At 41.8% G+C, this 12,349-nt stretch overlaps 2 protein-coding genes across 4 annotated transcripts in view; one reads left to right on the plus strand and one right to left on the minus strand.

Moving 5' to 3' along the window:
• Window positions 1-2,742, plus strand: part of MTREX (Mtr4 exosome RNA helicase) — a 76,955-nt gene extending 74,213 nt beyond the window's left edge. Inside the window, exons 26-27 of one of the 2 annotated variants that reach the window (XM_061617967.1) lie at window positions 1,997-2,101; window positions 2,436-2,742. In XM_061617967.1, coding sequence (XP_061473951.1) covers window positions 1,997-2,101; window positions 2,436-2,488 — 158 coding nt within the window. In that variant the 3' untranslated portion in view covers window positions 2,489-2,742. Of the gene's footprint in view, window positions 1-1,996 lie in introns of both variants that reach the window. The other variant, XM_061617956.1, reaches the window with a different exon arrangement.
• Window positions 302-12,349, minus strand: part of PLPP1 (phospholipid phosphatase 1) — a 116,537-nt gene continuing 104,489 nt past the window's right edge. For both annotated transcript variants that reach the window (XM_061617990.1, XM_061617981.1), the window contains exons 5-6: window positions 3,667-3,843; window positions 302-3,065 (exon numbers count right to left, since the gene is read on the minus strand). In XM_061617990.1, coding sequence (XP_061473974.1) covers window positions 2,934-3,065; window positions 3,667-3,843 — 309 coding nt within the window. In that variant the 3' untranslated portion in view covers window positions 302-2,933. The remainder of the gene's footprint in view (window positions 3,066-3,666; window positions 3,844-12,349) is intronic.

A 12,349-nucleotide genomic window follows, 5' to 3' on the forward strand; every position in this document is an offset into this window, starting at 1 on the left:
ACGTAAACTGTCAAAATGAATCCCAATGGAAAAAGCAGCATGTTTAAAGTGGATCTGGGGTCTCATGTAAACAAGCCCCAAGAAGGTCTTTGTTTGTTAAGGGGCATGTGGGCCATTTGCTTATTTTATGTAATTAGGCTGTAATTAAGTAAATCACAGCTTACAAAAAGGCTTAAATAATTGGATACAAGTAATAAGTTAAATGGAGACAGGTATATTTCCACCACTAGAACTTTTCATTTAGATAAAAGTATTAGCAATGTTACCAGGAGCTAGAGAAAAAGAGAGGCTTGAAGTCAAGTTTTGTCATATATACAGTTTATTTGGTTGCACTGAAGCAGGCAGTCAATTCTGTGGATGGTTGTGCTTGCAAATGTCATATCAAAATGTCCTCCACCCTTCTTTCCCATGCACGTAGGTAGGTAGTAGTAGTAGGTCTTGCCCAGTAAGTGAACTCTTTGCTGCTAGTTAGAGACCAGACATGCTTGATGAACCAAGTTTGATGTTGAGCATCAGGCAGGGTGGGATAACGAAGCTTTGTAAGCTGCCCACACTAGCAATTTCCCTTGGTAGGGTAGAAATTACATAAAACACAGACAAGGCACTGACCACGGTAGCATAATCCCAAACCACATCTTGCCCGTTTTTGCAATGCAGAGTAAATGGCACATTATTGTTTCCAAATATGGCAGATAATCAATCCTTTTAACAAAAGAAGTGAGGAGTAAATACTGGGAGAAAGGCACTTTTCTGTTTGTCATGACAAAGTCCTTTTAAGTGAAGTTTCAGTGCCTATGTTATATAGGTATGGGCTGGTTCAGAGAGACGGGAAGGTGCAAAGTCCAGATACTTCAGTCTATCCAGCAGAAAGGCAGATTCGGTATATAGGCAAATGGAATAAATTTGAAGTATCCTGTTCTCCATACACACATTCTCTATGTTAACCATACAAGAATGCTTCTGTTGGTTGTGTTTGCATAATGAGCCCTGTAAGCAGAAGTCAGTCTGTATCCAAACTGATGGTTTGCTCAGAATACGGCATGCAGAGTACCCTTAGAGGATATATCCCAGCTTTTGGCTCAGACTTCTGTCTTTTTGGTAATTGACTCCAGGTGGCTTTTTACTGGAGTTATTGGATCCGGAATCAAAACGATCAAATTTAATCTCTTGCTGAGACTCGCCGATAAAACTTCAGTTTTATTTCTTTTATATTATAAACTGTGAAGGAAAACACACATTCTTAACCTGTTGGTCTCCAGGTCCTGTGCCTGCTCTACCATATATTTTTATGCATCCCAGAATCTTTGAAATAAAAAGATACAATTCTTTCATCATGTGTACAGTGCAAAAAATATGCAGGAGGTTGGGAAGGAAAGAATCTTGCTTCTCTGTATCTTGTGGTGAGGTGTCCTAGAAACCAGAATGAGAAGGCTGAGCAAGAATAAAAGTTAAATCGACTGCCATAGGTTGACTTTCAGGTGACAATTTAGCTAAAGCCCACCCTTCTATATCCTGTACATGAGTAGAAACTACATGGCAGCAACTTAATAACCTTGCAAGTTAGAGCCCTTTCTTCAGCCTTCTATTATGTCAACTTTTGACAATCCTCTCTTGAGGTGGTTTATTCCACCTGTGCCTTAAGCTTGAGCAACGTTCATTTAAGGCTAGTAAAAAACTAATGATGCACCCAAGAGGAGAGTGCCTGATAGAAAGCTGAAAGGAAAACTGCGCGCACACACACAAACGCACACAAAATCCTTCAGAATTCACCTTAATGGAGAACAGCAATTCTGATAATGTGATCAGGGAACAGTTTGGGATCCCATGTTGTAAGTCAGGAATGTTTATACTGTGATTTTCTTCTTGGGCAAAACTATAGGACTGAGGTGTTACAATTCTGCTTGAGTAGAAAGCTATATAACTACTTCATAGGGAAAATCTGCTATTCTTCATTAGAGAACAAGTGCTTTAATGCAAGCCCTTTTTGCCCATGCAGGGAGCATAATTCGCTGTATGAGGCGGCTGGAAGAATTGCTGCGACAGATGTGCCAAGCAGCAAAGGCCATTGGAAACACAGAACTGGAAAACAAATTTGCAGAAGGTCTGTATGTACAGTTTCTTATAAATACATGCATCTTGAAATTTAGAGTGTTTATGAGTAATTTTAAATAGCTTAAACAAGTAAAAATGTCCCTTTTGAATTAACCATAGGTTCCATGTACACTTTATTGCTGCTATCCAGTTCTTTCATGGAACAGATAACTGGAAAGCCATTTAATGGCTCCACAGCCTCCTCGAAACTGGGAAAATCATAATCAGTTTTAAATTGATACTGAGCTTCAACACAGGTGCATCCTTTAATGTACCCCATGTTGCTAGTATCAGCAACAGGTACATTATCCTTATGACTTCATATTATTTTCTTCCCTTAACAGGCATTACTAAAATCAAGAGAGATATTGTGTTTGCTGCAAGCCTTTACCTGTAAGTGTTCTCCTGAAATGGAGCGTGAACAGCCTTAACAGCTATTCTACAGAGACTCCGAGACAGAAGTGTAAAGTTAACAGCAAAAGCTGCCAATCCTGCCTAAGCAAGACAGATGCTTAATGTTCTCAACTTGTATGTATTTCACCATAAGCCTCATGCTAGCAAGCATTATTACACACACCATTGCTGTATATAAATGTTACCACATTATTTTAATTAAAAAAATAGCCAGAATACTGGATGTTTAAAGCAAAAGCTTGAACCAATAGAGATTTTGTTTAGATACACAAGTGTTACTATATACATGTAAAGTGAGCATCCAAGAAGTATAGCAGCAGCAGCCCCTTCAAAAGGCATTTAATTTATTTTTTTACATAGGTCAGAAAGACTTGACATTCTCCTTCTATAGAATGGGAGACTCCACAGGGTAATAGCTCTCTATTCTATCATGGTTGGTGATTACTGCCATAGTGATTTCCACTGCTAGGTGTCTCATGTAAAGTTGTGTGCGAATCTTCTTCCTCCTTCTGTTTAAATGGACGACCTCTCTGTTTGAAGAAATCAGATACATATACAGCCTGGAGAGACAAATTGGACACATTAGGCAATGTAAGGCAGCCATACTAGAGACAGACAGTGTGACAGAATGATTATTCAAATACTCTGAAATTCTGCAGCGTGTTTCAGGCACTCTAGCCATCTTCCACTTTGGCTATCAGAAAGGCAAGTGGAGCAAGCATCAATAGTCATATTTATTTTATTTAAAATTTTATCTAAGACATTTATATGCTGCTTAATCATTTGCATTTTGAAGCAGTGGATATAAAAACAAAACAAACATATGGAGCCTACTCCCAAGTGCAATGGTGTTCACCTCTCAGAGGTTATATGTACTTAACCTACTTTTAAAGGAGGAGTGGGAAAAGTTAACATTTGAGGCAATGACACATTACTGGGGAATCCTGCTTTTAGTTATCCCACAAGTACCACATTTACCATCACACTTTTCCTCTTCTTGCCATGGAAGTTACAAGCATGTGACACTGAATTGATGTGTGTGAGTGAGAGATGTTCCCTGTTTCATTATTAATTCACAATGGAAGTAAAGATTGTGCCACAAACTTGTTTGCCAGAAAGCAGAACTGACTAAATGGTTAGAGTAACTTTGTATGAACTTACAATAAGTACAGCTACCAATGCTCCCTGGATAAGTCCGGTCAACACATCACTCCAATGATGCTTGTAATCAGAAACACGGGAGAGACCCACATAGATAGATGCTGCAATGAGAATGAACTGAGCTGTAGGACGCAGAAGTCTTGCCCAATCACCTTTCATTCTGGCCTGAAGATAAAGCTAAAACAAAAAAAACATATTTAGTAGAACTTGTTATATTTTGTAGAGCTTTTCTGATTAAAAAGCTAGAGTTAACAGGTGGGTAGAAATCTACAGATATGCGTAATTAATTGGTATTACAGGATCAGTAATCCATTGCAGGTCTAAATATTCTTTTGAGTCACTACAGACATCCCAATTAGCAACCATAGCATTAAAATAACTAATTACTTCAATAGTAGCTATGACTACAGAGCTCATTAGTTAAGATATTGGTATGCTAGGTGCCTACATGGAACTGAAATGGTTTTTTAAAACTATACTGTCCCTTCAATGTTTTTTTTCAGGGTGGCTTACAAATGAAACATTAAATTACAGAATAAAATGTGTGACAGAAAGCTGACAAACACAGCATAAAACTACAATGAGAGTTAAAAGGCTTCAGAAAATAAAAAGGTCTTGCCTGGTGCCAAAAGGGTAGAGTTGGTTCCTGTTGAGCCTCCTGCCAGAAAACACTTTACAAACACGATACTGCCCCCAAGGTTACCCCTTTCCCCATCACCACCTGCCTCATCTTTGATGGCCAAGACTCTTGAAGGAGGGCCTCTAAAGCAGGGTTCCATTATAGAAGACAGTCCTTCAGATACCTTGTTGAGGGCAAGCACCAGCACTTTGCATTGAGCCAGCACCAGTATTTAAGCACTTGCAAAATAGGTTTCCATTGCTTGGTCTCAGTAACTGAGCAGCTGAATTTGAACTAACTAGAGTTTCCAAACAGTCTTCAAAAGCAACTCCACATACAATTCAGTAGCCAAAAATGCAGATTACAGAGATCATGGATAACAAAGACCAGACTGTCTGTCCAAGAGAGGTCATAGTAGGCACACTGGCCTCAGCTAGGAAATGACAAAGCTGGATCCAAGTTCATCCCAAAACTGAACACGCACTTTTAAGGAGTATAATCTTGTCTAGAAGAGGTAAAATTAACTTCCTGGGCAGACAAACAATCCCATCAGCACTGGATGTGACAGTATCTCCCTCTTATCTGAAATGAGTTTTGTTTACTATCTTTTACAGTCCATTACTAATGCCAAACACCAACAAATTTCCAGAGCCATCTAACCAAGGGCCATAGCCTAGCAGGGAGCCCACTGATTGGAGCCCTCTGGACCTGCTGCTCCTCTTCAGCACTGCAGCTTTTGTGTTTGTTCACCTGTCCCTTTGCTCTGGCCCAGATAACGGGAGGAGGAGGAGGAGCAGGTATCACTGCCTGCTTGCTTCTTGGCTCTCTACCTGGCAAGCAAGCAGGTTGTAGCAGTGAAAAGGAGGAGAAGCAGCAGTAGCCAGGGATGATGGTGGTGAGGAGATAGACTCACTGACCAAGAAGACCCCATGAAGAACAGGTTACCCAAGGGCACTCCAAAACCTGGAGCCAACAAAAATCACAAGAAAGAGAGCTGAGTGTCATCAGTATCTTGCTGCCATCTCACTCTTTGTCCCTAGATGACTTCATTCAGCAGCTTCATATAGATGTTGAACAGCATGGGAGATGGGATGAAACCCTGCAGGACTCCGTAACAGAAGGGTCAAGTAGGAGTCTCACAGCACTGCCTTCTAGAATCAGCCTCCAGGTAGGGATAAAACCACTATGACATGGTTCCTCACCCTTTCTAGAGCCTGCCATGCTCAGTAGTATCAAAAGTGACAGATAGGGTCTAGAAGAATGAGGAGTGCATTCCTGTGTCTCCCTCCCAGCGTAGGGCATCCATCAGCGTGACAAGGGCAGTTTGTGCAGAAAAATAAATCCATTCTGAAACTGGTTTTTGAATGAGACCGATTATCTACATCAATGGATCTATATAGTAACAAAACATACATCCAGGAAAAGAATATTAGCAAGCAGATTAACAACTATCTTCTGGGTCCAAAAAAGGTACTTCAGGGAGCCATGTTACAACTGCTTCCTTTCAAGGCAGTCAGAACTGCTCATAAGGATGCATTCACAGTATCAGCCTTCCCTAATCTTGAGTCCCCAGATGTTAGACTACAATTCCCAACACTCCTGACCATGTTGGCTGCAGCTGATGGGAGTTAAGTGTCCAACAACACCTGAAGGGCACTGTCTTGGCTATTCCTGGACTCAGTTGCACTTACCAAGGATCTTATTCATATCTTCAGGCTACAGCAACTAAAAAAAAATTTCAATGAAACCACACTAGATGGAACTCTGGAGACATCCATAGACTTAAACTGTAACAAAGGCATAGCCTTTTCTAAAATTACTCGTCAACTGGACTTGATGGGATGCAAGTTGTGGCTAGTACCCCCACAGGACAACTTCAAAAATTCTGTGTACCTGTTAGAACCATTAGGATTGTAGGAAAGGATACATACATAGAGCATGCCCTTGTGGACAGTAGGTGCTACTTCCCAAAGTTAAATATTTAGGGAATACCAAATAGGTATGTCAAAGAAGCTATTGCGTCATAATTTTGGCATCCAGTTATTTCGTTCTGCTATTAAAAAAGAGTACGGAGCACCATTTAGAAAACCAGGAAAAAAATGTTCAGAGACCAAAGCTGTACTTCAGATATCCTTGTTAAAAATATACATGACTGAAGTTTCTACGGTACTCTGCGGGCATGTTATTCAAAGACACATACATGTGTTCAATATCAACAGCAAAGGTAGGTAATTGCTGCTGCAGCAGCAGTTCAACATAGTAAAATTACAGTGTACAGTTTCAAGGCAAATACTGTGTTTTCTCAAGGCCTGTTTTTGTGACTAACACCTACACCAATGTAAATCATTTAGTCCCAGTGAGAACTAGAGTCAGCAGTCCGTCGTGCTGGTGGTCTAAAAAAGAGCAGGCTGGCAATACAGCGCTGGCATACTTCCTTCTTTCCAGCTTAGGAATTCCACTGAAGACACTGAAAAATGCATTCCTTCGCTAATAACAGTTTTTCCACACATAAGCAATTGCTGTAGTTGGCAGAGGGACATGATGCACGTAGGAGGGAAGGTGGTATATGTGGTTATGAGTGGGAGAGAAGGTGGGACCCAAGAAGATTGTGGTCCACATGCAAAGGGATTTGAGTGCCTGGGACACAGATCCAGGGGGTAGGATTTCACACTACTTGCCAACCTGTCAAAACTGAACCAATGATTAAAATGCTGTCCCTTTAAGCAGAAATGTATTCACAAAGCAGGACTGAGATTGCAAAACAGGAAGCTCAGATTTAACGTTTACTGATGGATTTTATTTCCACATTAAGGAAGTAGCTACTTAGGCCACAGATATTTAAAATGTAGAGCTAGGTTCTAATGGCATATAGGAGGCACAGGCTGAGCTGTTTATTTAAAAAGAAAAGCAGCTGAAGGGTAGGTCCAAAAGAAAAATGAAAAGGATCCAAATGCTTGCCTCTTTTGAACCAATGCTGGTGGCAGCCTAGACCAGTAGGTTTTCTAGTTGTACAGACACACACACCTTGGTCAATCTCAAGTGCTGTCTGAAGCAGCTGAATAAGAATAAGTATATATAGACGCATCTACAAACTGTCACTTCAAACTAGTAACAGTTTTCTTTTAAGAGCAGCAGCAGCTGCTGTTTTTGTACACACATACATTCATTTTACATGCCTGTTAGCTAATAGTACAGCTCATCTGCTGCCTTCTCAACTGCACTTAGATTTAACAGCTTGAGTCTTGCTGGCACCTCTCTTGTCACCACAAAAGAGCTGCAGCCTGTGTTCTAGGAAACATACATACGCATAGAAGTTGACATGTATGCAACCAATTCACCAACTGGCAGATCTTTTATTGTTTACACAAGTGATCTGGCAACTTCTGTCCTTCATCTGACCCCAACATGATCAGGGAAATATATTCCTAAGCAGTGGAAATGGACTGCCTTGAAGTTGATTCAGATTTATGGCGACCCTATGAATAGCGTTTTCATGGTAAGTGGTATTCAGAGGTGGTTTACCATTGCCTTCCTCTGAGGCTGAGAGGCAGTGACTGGCCCAAGGTCACCCAGTGAGATTCATGGCTGTGTGGGATTTGAACCCTGGTCTCCCAGGTTGTAGTCCAATACTCTAACCACTACACTGCAATAGAGCTAAGAAAAGACATCCCAGTCCCCAAACAAATTGGTAGGCTTCTGCCTTGTGTGTTGGGAATGAGGGCGAGGAGTTATTTTCACTTGCTTTTCGGAATGGTGACTACAGTAGCTTGTACTAAAAAAAAGTCTGGGAGTAACCCAGTGGGCCTCATCAAACTCAGTGGAGCTTATTGCTGAGCAGGCCTGCAAAGGACTGGGAATCCAAATCTGAGGTAGCCATGGTGAAAACTGAAGCAGAGTGGTCTCTATTCCTGATTGGTTAATCCAGATTATGGCTCTGTCCATCATCTGCTCTGGCTGTGCCCACCACTGATTTGCTGCCATTGACGGACAATCCCCATGGAATGCAGCCCTCAACAGAAAAAGGGTTGCCCATCCATGCTCTCAGAGGCACTCTCCCTATGAACTGAGGTAATAATGTAACAAGTTTCTAGTGGTGATGGGTAAAATTGTTACATGTGGAATGTGCTTACAGCACAGTCTGCCATGGAGATGCTAATACCAAAGCACCTCTAATACACAGCCTGGCTCTGAGTAAAGGGAGGGCAGAAGATAATAGCTTTTAGAAATTAACAGCATGGTAGCTGAATTTCTGCACTGTGCTTTTTGTTTTGCTCTGAATATTGCCTTAGATACCAGTTGTTTTTACCTTTGGTGGTCCCTCTTAAAAATGCATTTAATTTATTACATTAAAATGCCCCCACAGTTCCCTTCTAGATGAATTTATGGAATGTGGTTAAGCTTTCACTCATAATGAAAATACAGTCTCTTCACCACATACATCCTGAGCACAGCACCCCTCCCACTCTCTGGTCTAATGCTCCACTTCTCCCACTGGAAGTTCGACTTGCACCCCCCGTTAGAAGAAGCCACAGACACAAGTGGAAACATCTCACCAAGCATAGAATGATTTGCTGTTAAAAAGGCTTTTATAAGTGTTGTAGCAAGCAGAAGGTACAGTTAATTTTTTTTTAGATCTTACCAAAAAAGGTATAGAAGTAAGCAAGTAATTATTTCTAGCCATAAGGGGGAATGTTCTTTTGTCACATGCAAACCAGTCTGTAAAGCAGGGGAGGGGAATCTATGGACTAAGGGCCACATGCAGCCCTTAGCCTAATTTCATGTGGATGACAAGGAGGGAAGAAAGGGGGAAAGGAAAGAGGTGGGCTCCAGCTCAGCCCACTGTCAGCATGTGCCCCCCTGACTACCCCCAAGAGACTGCAGCCCTCAACAGACCTAACCTTAACCTCTGCCTTACAGCAAACTCAGGTAATTTGGCTCTCAGAGCTTCCTCTGCTCTGCATGTCTCTAATTAACAAAGGAAATACCTTCTCCCAAGTGCTAGGACCTTATTTTTCTAACATCTTATCCAGTCTGATCTTATAGGAAAAATTTAAGTTATTCCATGGAATCTGATAAAAGAGTGGTAAGACAATTGTTTTAAACAAACACTCTAATGAGACATGCTCCTTACAAGTCCCTTGCACCAATGGAGGAAAGGGGGCATTTTATAATGCACCTATAAAACCGACGCCTTGAAACCTCAATACACATTTAGGCCACATTCGCATCATACATTCAAAGCACTATTCTACCATTTTAAATATTACTTCCCCAAAGGATCCTGGGAACTGTAGTTTGTTAGGGATGCTGAGAGTTGTTAGGAGACCCCAATTCCCCTCACAGCTCCAACTCCCAGAGTTCTCTGGGAAGGATTGATTTTTAAACCACTCTTGCAATTGTAGGGGAATAGGGGTCCCCTAACAACTCACAGCAACCTTAACAAACTACAGTTCCCAGGATCCTTTGGGAGACGCCATGACAAAGTGGTACAATAGTGCTTTAAATGTATGGTATGGGCGTGGCCTTAATGTTTATGCACTGTGTTTTATTTAGACTAGAGTGCTTTTCCTTAGAATAGTTTTCCCCATTTCTGACAGGATAGAGTAAAAGATCTTTGGGGAGAAGATGAATGTGTGTAGTGGACAGAACTTGGCCCCAGTTTCAGGGGTGCACAAGATCATGTTTTGCTTTTCTAGCTTTTCAGAAGTAGTGATCCTATGATATTCTGATTAGCAAACTAGTTAAATGTGGGCTGGATGGAACAACTATTAGATGGATCCACAGTTGGTTCCAGAATCATACTCAAAGAGTGCTCATCAATGGTTCCTTCTCAAACTGGGCGGAAGTAATGAGTGGGGCACCACAGGGCTTGGTCCTGGGCCCAGTGCTCTTTAACATTTTTATTAATGACTTGGATGAAGAGGTACAAAGCATGCTCATCAAATTTGCAGATGATACAAAATTGGGGAGCATAGCTAATACCATGGAAGACAGAAACAAAATTCAAAGGGACCTTGATAGGCTGGAGCATTGGGCTGAAAACAACAGAATGAAATTCAACAGGGATAAATGCAAAGTTCTACACTTAGGAAGAAGAAACCAAATGCACAGTTATAAGATGGGGGATACTTGGCTCAGTATCAAGTACATGAAAGGTTGTCACATAGAGGAGGGCCAGGATCTCTTCTCAATCATCCAAGAGTGCAGGACACGGAATAATGGGCTCAAGCTGCAGGAAGCCAGATTTTGACTGGACATCAGGAAAAACTTCCTAACTGTTGGAGCCATACGACAATGGAACCAACTACCTAGAGAGGTAGTGGGCTCTCCGACACTGGAGGCATTCAAGAGGCAGCTGGACAGCCATCTGTCCGGAATGCTTTGATTTGGATTCCTGTATTGAGCAGGGGGTTGGACTCGATGGCCTTGTAGGCCCCCTTCCAACTTTACTATTCTATGATTCTATGAACCACGGCAGGTAATTCTGCTGAAGCATAATCAGCATGGAAATGAATACGGTTTGTGTGTTAAGTAGTTGCTAGCAGTCTGTATATCCCCACTGCCACTGTTGTAGCATTGTACATAGGTTATATACTGTGGTAAAGAATTCTACCCAACAGGCAGAAATACAGGACACACTAAGCATCTTTTACAATCTTTAAAATGCTGCTCGATCATATAGGCAAGTTCAAAACTAAGTGGCTGTTATATTATCTGGAATCTGCCATTAAAAGAAAGAGTTGGAAAGTCTCACTGGGTCCATGCAAGCTTTGGTGTGCAGCTCTAAGAATCCTAGCTGTAGTTTTTCCGTACTGAGACATAGTTCCGGCATTAATACTGGATGCCCAATGGAATGGAGGCAAGAGCGGGAGAAAGGACTGTATGGTGTACAGAGCATTGCTTAAGATGTGGCCTGAAGTAAGATAATTTCAATATAAAACATTTTAGGAAAGATTTAGATCTCCACTGCCTTCTTTACAGTTGCTACAACTTTCCTGTGCCTTCTACAATGAGTTAATATACAGCCCTACCAAGTTCTATAGACCAGGAATGGGGGACCTGTGGCCCCTCCAGATGTTGTTGGATTCCAACAACCATCAATCCCAGCCAGCATGGCCAATGGTCACAGATGATGGGACTACCATATACTCACACCTATACATTATTACATATTTGCTAGTTTTAGCAAACACATTTGAAGTAACATTCCCATAGTCTTTCAGAACAAAAAAAGCTAACCCCCAACTGTCTTCTATTCTGAAGACTTTGTCTCTCTCTCCCTCTTACACACACACAACATACACACACACACACACTGCTATGGCTTACATGTGTGCATCCTAAATGACTGAATAGCTGTACGTACATGTGATTTCCTACACAGATGGGATATACTGTAATTATCACCATCGCTGCCGCCGCCACCACCCATCCTTCACCCAAAGGTCCCAGGGCAGTCTACAACTATTTTAGAATACAACAGAGAATGTCCTCTCCTGGGCCACCAGCCCACGAGCTTCTGAGGGTGGTGGAACTACCAAAAGGGCCCCCTCTCCTGATCTGAACACCCAAGAGGGTCTGTAGGGAAGGAGGTGGTATTTCAGATATTTGGGGCCTAAGTCATTTAGCACTTTTAAACACTAGTGTGTGCACCTTGACCTGAGCCTGGAAATTAACTGGCAACCAATGCAGTTGTTTTAAACCTGATTATATGAGATCTAAAGGGAACCCCAGCCAGTAATCTGGCTGATGCATTTTGGACCGGTTGAAGCTTCTGAGTTGTCTTCATGGCAGCCCACATAGAATGCCTTGCAATAATCCAATCTGGAAGTTACCAGAGCATGGGGTACTGTGGCCAATTACCTCTGTTCAATCTGGCGAACCAGCCAGAGCTAGAAAAAGGCATTGATAGCCACAGAGGACACCGGAACCTTCAGTGACTGTTGGATCCTTCAAGGGGAGTGAAACCTCATTCAGAACAGGCCATCTCCTCACCTCCTGGAAATCTATTGTTTGTGAAGTGTCCTAAAGCCATCAGAGTCCTGTATTAGCTGACCCTGATAC

Source organism: Rhineura floridana, chromosome 1 (assembly GCF_030035675.1).
Source record: "Rhineura floridana isolate rRhiFlo1 chromosome 1, rRhiFlo1.hap2, whole genome shotgun sequence".
Taxonomy (NCBI): Eukaryota; Metazoa; Chordata; class Lepidosauria; order Squamata; family Rhineuridae; genus Rhineura; species Rhineura floridana.